General features: G+C 38.7%; 1 protein-coding gene across 2 annotated transcripts in view; it reads left to right on the forward strand.

Moving 5' to 3' along the window:
- The window catches only part of dus1l (dihydrouridine synthase 1-like (S. cerevisiae)), a 67,039-nt gene extending 58,734 nt beyond the window's left edge, over nucleotides 1–8,305 (forward strand). For both annotated transcript variants that reach the window (XM_078225543.1, XM_078225544.1), the window contains exons 13-14: nucleotides 5,015–5,090; nucleotides 5,976–8,305. In XM_078225543.1, the coding sequence (XP_078081669.1) occupies nucleotides 5,015–5,090; nucleotides 5,976–6,085 (186 nt within the window). In that variant the 3' untranslated portion in view covers nucleotides 6,086–8,305. The remainder of the gene's footprint in view (nucleotides 1–5,014; nucleotides 5,091–5,975) is intronic.
- The last annotated feature ends 1,561 nt before the right edge of the window (nucleotides 8,306–9,866 follow it).

Here is a 9,866-nt window from a genome sequence, read left to right on the forward strand (position 1 = left end):
TGTCTATTCCATAGAAATGTAATGACAAGGTCCCCATTAACTCTACCTGCAAGGCAGCTACATGTTGCATTTGCATGTTTTAACAAAGGCTTATTGTCTTGATGTGACAGCTTAAGATGACAAGCATTTTGACTTAATTTTAAGGCCAGTTTGGGCCACAGAAATCCTAGAGTTCTTTACCTCTGTTATTGTAGTGTTTTGATATAATTGATCTCTGCATTGAAGGTGAACAAATAGAGTAGAATTTTAATGACCAACCTTTGATCTGTTCATCCTCCACATAGAATTTTTTTTTCCCCCTTCAGTCTTTGTCTCTGTTCTCCTGTGTCTTCATCCATCTGGACAATGATTTGTTCGAATGTGAAGGACAAACTAATTTCAAAGACTGAATAAGCCTGCACTGAAAATGGATGATGTGACATTTTAAAAATACTGAAACAAAATTATGCCATCACAGACAGGTTGGGTGGCAAAGTGCATCATGAGTGTAAAACGGGCAGCTGATTGCTGTCATCTGTTGCCTGTCTGACGGGAACAAGTAAAAATTAACTGCAGTATATTTCAATGAAGGCTGTTCATTTTCGGGAAGAGAAATGGAGAACTCTTGAATTGACTTCATGATTACACACTTAGTCAAGCAGAACCAAAATCCACCAGGCCACTGCTGATGGTTAAATAGCTACTGAAGGAAGCTGTACAGGAGATAGGTTCTTTGCACTGTGTTTCAGGTAACCCTGCAATGCAGCACCACAACGAATAGACTGTTCTTAGCTGGGCAAACATCAGGCAACTTGTCAGTGGTTTGTGCTAATAGCCTGCAGTTAGCCATTGAAGCTCCAGCAGCATTTTTCCAGACACTAGGTGGTTCTTAAGCCAAACTGCACCTAAATTCTCAGGGCTTAGATAATGGGAAAAGTGTCAATCCATCATAAATGAAGAGTTCCCCATTGATAATTGTTGGACCAAGTATTCAGCTGAAAAAGAATATTAATTAGAGTGGTGGATGTGGGCTTGTTTTCATACAGAATTGCTTGGTAAATTGAATCATCTTTCTGAATCATCTTAAAAATATATTTTGGGTAAATGTTGCTCTCTCGTCTAATTGAGTGATATTGACACTTGAAAATAGAACATTCTCATTGGGCACCTTGTGTTAACATCAGGAATTCACAGGTCAGTTATGGCTGGTGGCATTTAAGTTGAAGCCCCCTTAAGCCAGCTTAAAAAGTACCCTGTTTGATGCTTTCTATTTCATTGAGCATTCTGTGGTTTGTGTCTGAGATTTCCAGTTATAGCATTTTTGTGCTGTGGACGCATGGCTGCCAGAAATTGGGATGAGCTTTATAAACTAATTTAGCTAGTTAACAGACAGCAGAATGTCAATCCATCAGACATCATCCTGGAGGTAAAAGAATAGCAAACTTAATATATAATAGGAACTATTCCCAGACAATGTTTGCTCTAAGCTGCATGGCCACACAGCAACCTAAAAGCTTTAGCCCAGGCTGTGCATGCGTTGGCCTCTTGACTTTGGGTGTTTTAGAATGAAGAAACCTTCATTGGCAATAAATATTGTGTTAGTGACCATTTAGCTAGTGTCAGCACTTGCTTTACACTGCTGCACAAGAACTTTATGATGCAGTGTTAAAATCTGTATCTAGCCGCACTTTGCCTAAATTCAATTTAAGACTTGGTTTCTGTTTTCTATGGCTCAGCATAAAATTCATCAGTGCACAAAGTTTGAGAATAAATGGGTTGAATTGCGATATCTCCCAAAATCGAGATAGCCTGCTAGCATTAATATAGAAATGGTAATACAGGTATCTATCCATGTGCACACGTTGCAATTTGTTTTACAAGAACATTTCACTTGAAGCACCAGTTAGCACAATAAACACGCAGACTGAGTTTCAGAGCAAATGAAAACTCAGACTATCGTAATTTGCAAACTGACTATTTTTGAGAATACTTTTGGACATTACTGAACAGTTTCTGTTCATGAAATGCAAAGCTTTTTGAGTAAAAGCAAATGGAATTGAAGTCTGATGTGGGCTGAATTTCTATTTGTTGCAAATTTTGGTCGAAGAGGAATAATTTCTGGAGAAATAACATTTAGCTGAAATGAAGCATTAACTTCTCATTGGAAAGCTATTACATTCCTGATTCTGCTTTTCCCATTGACTCATTCATTTCAGAAAAGTTTGTAATCACAATTTAGAGAACTCTAATTTCACAAACAAAAATGTAGTTTTGAAATATTCTCTCTTTGTTTTGGTATCTAGAGAGGAATTTCCTTTGAGGTTTCAATTGAGTTTCTTAAATTTTATTTCTAATTTACTTTCTTTCACCAGTTTTGGTTGACACTACCTTAAATAGCAGCTCGTTTTGGGTTCTTCCAAATGGACTCGTTGTGATTAAGTGGGACTGACTGATTCTAGTTCCTAATTTTAAAATTCTTATTCAATCACGCACGTTCCTTTGCTTCTCCAAGCCGCACTTACCAGAAGTAGTTTGATGCTCTGAAGCAGAATTAAAAGGAAGCAGCCGACTCTCAACGATCAAATCTTTTTGCTTCTTCAGTTCTTTTATTATTGGAAGATTAATGCTACTTTGTTATAGCACAAATAAGTAAAGTAGCATTTAAAGTCCAAGATCTTTCCATTACCAGCCAGTTACTGACCACAAAAACAACAAATGTAGCAAATCCTGTCAGCAATCCCTACAATAAAGATGTGAAATACTTGTCATGACAGATCCAGGTTTTAAGCTCAATGTTAGTATTGATCTAAAGTAAGCAAGGGCGATCAGAGCAAAAGAGTTGCTATGCTGTATATACTGAGAATGTATTGAATTAAACAGGTAACAAAGACCAAATCTCTTGACTACCATATTAATTTTGTTTTCCCTTTACTGTATGGTATTATCTGACTGTATTTAACAGTAACTTCATTGCGGTGTTAATGTAAGCCTTGTGATAAATAAATAAAGTATTACTGCTGGAAAGTGGAAGAATGTTCCAGTCCCACTCTGATATTTCACCTCCATGAGTAGAATTTTGTCCAAAAAGCCTCAAGAAAACACATTTTATTGCACTGAATGAAAATCAACTTCTGTATTCATATTTATGATTACAGTAAAGTCAGCAGAGGCGGTTACACATTATGCATGTCAATTCTTCACGCACAGTCCCCCTGAATTAACGTGATGCACATGCACTGTTTTGGCAGGGTAAATAAATCATCAAGAACTCCAAAGAATGTCTGGAGATTTTCTTCTGTGCTGGCACATCTTCTGTTAATGTAGCAGTTCAGTGACATCAAACAAGCCGTGAAACCATGCAAAGCTTATTATAAGCATCACCCCTATTATGTACTCTGGCAATGGTCATCCTTTACCTTTTATTATAATTACACCATTCTGGCTCTACGTCCTGACCGTATTCCTAATTACATTTGGAGGGTGAGGCGACTAAAAATTTAGAAGGAAAATGAACTCAATTGGCCTCAATTTTTATACTTCATGCTACTTACTTTAATGAGTTTAATGCCAGAATGGTCATAATGCTAAATGTGATAAGAGTTGAATGCCCTTCAAAGATGATGATCTATATAAAGCCTCTGAGCCAAATCCCTTAGGTGGGGATTTAGAGGATTCTTTCCTATTAAGCCCTTAAACTCCATATCTCTTCTGCTCAGATGTACTCGTTGCATTTAATTGTCACAGATCAAAGTTTACATTTCCAGCCATGTGATTTCAGATTACACATTTTTCAAAATTACACTTTATTACCAAGGCCTTGTTGTCAGACATCCCACTTAAGTTCCAAATTTGGCATGTTGGGGAAAGAGCTTAACAATAAGATTATTGTGTGAAAATGTATTTAGAGTTTGATAATACAGTGCTGTTGAGTTTCCAAGCTAAGGGAGCAAACGCACTGCCAGGAAATTAACTTGGATATGCAGAGCTTTGCATTTAATAAATTTAGAAACCAATTTTTTGTTTATTCATTCACGGGCCATGGGCACTGCTGGCCTGCCAGCATTTATTGCCCATCTTTAGTCGCTCTTGAGAAGTGGTGGTGGTGGTGGGCTTCCTTGAAATGCTGCAGTTCACATGCTGTGGATTAACCCACAATGCCACTAGGGGAGGCCATTCCAGAATTTTGACCCAGTGACTGGGAAGGAACGCCAATACATTTTCAAGTCAGGATGGTGAGTGGCTTGGAGGGGAACTTGCAGGTGGCGGTGTTTCCATGTACCTGCCCTTGTCCTTCTAGATGGAAGTGGTTGTGGGTTTATAAGGTGCTGTCTAAGGATCTTTGGTGAATTTCTGCAATGTATCTTGTAGATAATACACACTGCTGCTGCTGAGTGTCAGTAGTGGAGGGAGTTTGTGGATGTGGTGCCAATCAAGCGGGCTGCTTTGTCTTGGATGGTGTCAAGCTTCTTGAGTGTTGTTGGAGCTGCACCAATCCAGGAAAGTGCAGAGTGTTCCATCCCACTCCTGTCTTGTGCCTTGTAGATGGTGGACAGGCTTGGGGGAGTCGGATAGTAGGTTACTCGCCTCAGTATTCCTAGCCTCTGACCTGCTCTTATAGCCCATGTATTTATATTGCGAGTCCAGTTGAGTTTCTCGTCAATGGTAACCCCAAGGATGTTGACAGTGGGGGATTCAGTGATGGTAACATCATTGAATGTGATGGGACGGTGGTTAGATTGTCTCTTATTGGTGATGGTCATTGCCTGGCATTTGTGTGGCGTGAATGTTGTTTGCCACTTGCCAGCCCAAATCTGGATATTGTCCAGATTTGAACATGGACTGCTTCAGTATCTGAGGAGTCACGAATAGTGCTGAACATTGATTAGTAAACCAGTCATCCTTAGCATTAATTTCTTACCTAGATAGTTGAATATTTATACCGCAGCAAATAATACCTATGCATTGCATTTGCTTTACAGATGTTTTTTGAATCTTACTGCCCATATTCTTTCTTCCTTTCTGATATGTTCTACAGGGCACTAAGTGCATCTTCAACCTATGTCGGGGGTGCTGCAAGAAGAAAGCCTTCAAAGAGCTGGCTGACTGTGCAGGTCTGTAAAAGCTGAGCGCTCTGTGTAAAATTGGACCCTGTTGTATGAGATAAAAATGGAAAATGCTGGAAACACTCAGCAGAACAGGCAGCATCTGTAGAGAGGGGAAGATAGAGTTAACATTTCGAGTCGAGCAACAAAGTCTCTGTGTATGTTTACCCAAGACAAGTCTAGCCAGGATCCATTCATTATGTCCTTTCAGCTTTTTGGGACTTGGTTGGTTGACAGCTCTTTATTTATAGCCATTTGGAAATTTTACGCAGTCAGTTTCAATTCACTGAAACTGCATTAACAGGACAGTAAGGTTATCAAATTGAAGTCAGTAGATTTACCATTCTAGTAAAAACAACCCTCCATCTGATGCTATTTTGAAAGCTGCCTACTCCTCAGCAGCAGTTGATCTTTTGTCCATGCAAATTGAGGTTCTAATGATGCAGTTTGGTCCTTGATGTTAAGGTGGAACATGAGCCCCATGTTTCCTGGTGATTTGTGGCCTAAGCAGCAGCATATAAAGCGATTGCTGCTGCTTCTGCCTGCTTGGCCATGTCAAATATTTGCACTTGTATTTTTCTGTAGCATGAAGCACAGCCCTTTCATTTCCTTTAACCACCCCCCCCCCTTAAAATCCACTTCCTTAATCAAACATCTGAGTTGCCCTTCCTCCTATCTTTTCATCCCTTTCTGTCTGATTATGCCATTGTACAGAGACTTGGGATGTTTTACCATTTTAATGACATGATATAAATGTAAGTTGTTGGTTACGTTGTGACTAAATTCTCTGTTCGAACAATGGACCCAGAATTGTGCACAGCTGAGGAATTGATTATATTATGACTAAAGTTGATGGGATAGTCTTTTATGAATTGGTATCTTTGTTATTGGTAGGACATGGATTACTCTTCAAAACCAAACATGAAAAGAGATTGAAGTGGAAATTAATGGAAGAGGGAATACTGGAGAACGGAGACAGAATTCATGAACATTTGGATCCCTGAAGAAATCATCTTTCCTAGTGAATTATAAAGGGATCTGGTCTGTCACGTACACGTTCGCTCACACATACACGCACGCACGCACGCACACACACATACATACATACACACCTACACACATACATGCACACACACACATTCATACACACGCACGCACATTCATACACACACACACACATTCATACACACACACTCTCACTCAAATATATGTATTTATGCACAAGGTTCAAGATTATCGTTTCTTTAATCAAGTGTTACTTACTTTTCAATTTCGCTAAGGAGTATTTCTGTCAGTTAGCAACATTTTGCTAGTTAGGATTACAGCCCAGTATTTCCCTGCCCCAATCAGCTAACTTTGGCATCCTGGTCGCCCCTCTTGATTTTAGTTCTTGGCTACTGTTGTAACAGAAGGCAACTTTTATCCATGACAGTTGAAATCACCAACAGAGATACATTCCCCATGACAATTTTAAGTTTCCTCTTTATATGAGTACAGGAAGTACACAGCCTGCTCAGTATTTGGAGAACAGAAATACAAAAGAGATATAAAAGGGAAACAGTAATTACAATTGGAAATGGCTCTTATCTGATAGAAATTATAAATGTCCCCTAGGTCTCAGTGCCTAATAGATGTCGCTTGATTATCTTTAGACTTTTGTGGACATTTGCAGCAACTGAGAAGGGTTTTTAGTGTGTATCTTTAACTGTGATAATCTTGCAAAAAAAACCCACATTTTGTAAAGCAAAATAGACCCATCAGCATTTAAAATAAAGTAGAATATTATAATATCTAAATCTTGGACTAGCTGCTGCAATCCTCCAATGGGGTTCATCAGTACTAAGCCTCTATTGTACCGATACTGCTTTTGGAAATTGTGCTAATCTCTACCGCACTGAGTACATGAGCTTGTGTATGAAAAACCTACTGACCCAAGGAAAAAAGCTACTAGTAGCCTGATCAAAATTATCCCATGGAAGAGTACATTTAAGTATGCTCGGTTGCTTTCCTTCACCATTGCATGTGGAAAGAGTGAGACTGGGATGGGTTTGTGCTTTGCCACAGTGGCAATAACTGAAGGATTATTTCACAACTGTCTACAAAATTTTACAGATGATCTTAAAAGACTAAATTCTTTCCCTTGAAATTTGTGGTTGCTTTGATGAGCAAAAAAATGCAAATGTCCTCTAAAACTAAGCACAGCATTAAATTGTTCTGACTGCATTTACTGTTACAGTAATTGGAGTAATCTGTAAAGCACATACAATCATTTTAAAGAAAAGCTTAAATGTGTTTCACAGGTGACAGCTAAGTGCGTATACAGATCCTGAAGAATTTGACATATCAATTTGCCTTTTAAGAATATCTCCTTGCTATATTCTGATTTTTATTTTCATTACATGATATTTGATTCACGAGTGAATTGTATGGCTGGTTATAGGATCAAATTGAGGCAAAGGTTCCATGTGCTGAAAATGACTTCTGTTTAACTGATATTTAATGCATGCAGGTCAAAAGTTCTTGTTAGCTGAGCTCATTTTTATCCAGTTGCCTCTGAAGTTTTAAGGTGCAGCATCAGTGTTAGAAAAAGATAAAGCAATCATGTAGTTTCATTGCATTGGTACTATTATAGGTACTCTAATCACCAGCCACAATTCACAAGGGCCTGCGGTGGTTTGTTCTTTGCCATTAAAATAATAACTAGCCATGTAAAAATGCACTAATGTTCTATATACAAACAACATTCTCTCAAATTCTTTGAGGGTGAAATTGGTCAACGCTCATCATGCACAACAGGCTGATAGCAAATTGGAAAAGAAAATCAAGGGATATATGAACCAAACCAGCAATTTGCTGCCATCCCATTTTGCGTTGCTGCTGTTGACCACTTGACCCCGCCCTCCCCCTTTAAATTATGTATTAGGTCTTAACTATTTCTTGCCCTTTGAGACTAGACAAATACATTGAGCACTAGGACTTTGAGGAGGGTTGACGGGTTTTAATAAAAGTTTTATAACATAGGCATTTGATGACAGCTGACATAAGGAAAGTTAAACTGGTGTGCTGAATTATGGCATTTCTAAAACCAGATTTTAAACAATATTTGCTGTGCAAGGCTTAAGGAAACATTTTGTCAGAGTAGCAACTGTTCAGTGGCAAATTTATAATTTTGGTGACTTAATATTTTCCTTGGAAATATTTAATAAAGCTTCAATTTTGTGTATAATTATCCTTTCACTTGAATTTTTATTGCTTAATCTTGGTGAAAATTTTACCTGTTTGATAAGGAGCTTGTTTGCATAACTCCTTTTGACAAACAGCTTGTGGGGTGAGTAGGACTGGAGGAGGTTGCAGGTCTACGGAGTCATGGCACCATCAAAGATTTAAATACAAGGGTGAAGTACAGAGAATGTACAGTACAGAAACAGGGCATTCCTGTGTTTATCTTCCACTCAATCCTCCTCCCACCCTTCTTACGTTCAGCATAACCTTCTATCACTTGTATGCTTAACTAGTGTCCCCATAAATACATCTATTCTATTCACCTCAACTAGTCCCTGTGATAACCAGTTTGATATTCTTACCATTCTCAAATAAAGAATTTCTTTTGACTTCCCTATTTGAGTTTGTGGTGACTATCTTATATTGACAGCCTCCCACTTTGCTCTTTCCCACAAGTGGAAACACACTCTGCGTCAGCCCTTTCAAAATATTTCATAATTTTAAAAATCTGTATCCCTCTGCTTTCCCTTTTCATGAGAAAATACACCCAGGCTGTTTGTGATTTCCTGATAGGTATAAACACACAGTTCTGGTATCATCCTCGTAAATCATCTTTGCGTCATCTCCAGTGTCTCTATATTGTTTTTAACAATATGGCGATCAGAACTGGACAGTACTAGGCAAGTGGGGCATAACCAAACAAGCTTAGCATAATTTCTCTACTTGTCAATTACTTCCCTGTAGAAATAAGGGGAGGTGATGGCCTAGTGGTATTTTTGCTAGGCTGTTTAAATCCAGAAAATTTAGCTAATGTTCTGGGGACCCGGGTTCGAATCCCACCAGGGCGGATGATGGAATTTAAATTCAATTTTTAAAAATCTGGAATTAAGAATCTACTGATGACCATGAAACCATTGTCGATTGTCGGAAAAACCCATCTGGTTCACAAATGTCCTTTAAGGAAGGAAATCTGCTGTCCTTACCTGGTCTGGCCTACATGTGACTCCAGACCCATAGCAATGTAGTTGACTCTCAACTGCCCTCCAAGGGCAACTAGGGATAGGCAATAAATGCTGGCCCAGCCAGCAATGCCCATGCCCCACGAATGAATAAAAAATAAATCCCATTGCTTGCTGTGTTTTTATGATAGTCATATTGACCTGTTTCATGACTTTTCATGATTTGTTTATGTGTAAAAAAAACTTGGTTTTTTAACTTATATAATTATTTTCAAAACCACAGGACGTCCCATAGTACTTCTCAGCTTCAGAAATATTTCTGAAATTTAGCTATTGTTGTAATGGAAGAAATGTGGCAGCGAATTTTTACACAGCAAACACCCACAAACAGCACTGTGACAATAACCAAATAATCTGTTTTTATAATTTGGTTGAGGGATAAATATTGGCCAGAACGCCAGGGAAAGCGCCACTATTCCTTGAAAGAATGTCATGGATCTTTTGCATCCACCCAAGAGGGCAGCAGGGGCCTGGGTTTAATCTCCCATCTGGAAGACAGTACCTCTATCAGTGCAGCAACTCTGTCAGTATTGCTCTGGAGACA

The sequence above is a fragment of the Mustelus asterias genome, chromosome 12 (genome assembly GCF_964213995.1).
Source record: "Mustelus asterias chromosome 12, sMusAst1.hap1.1, whole genome shotgun sequence".
NCBI lineage: Eukaryota > Metazoa > Chordata > Chondrichthyes > Carcharhiniformes > Triakidae > Mustelus > Mustelus asterias.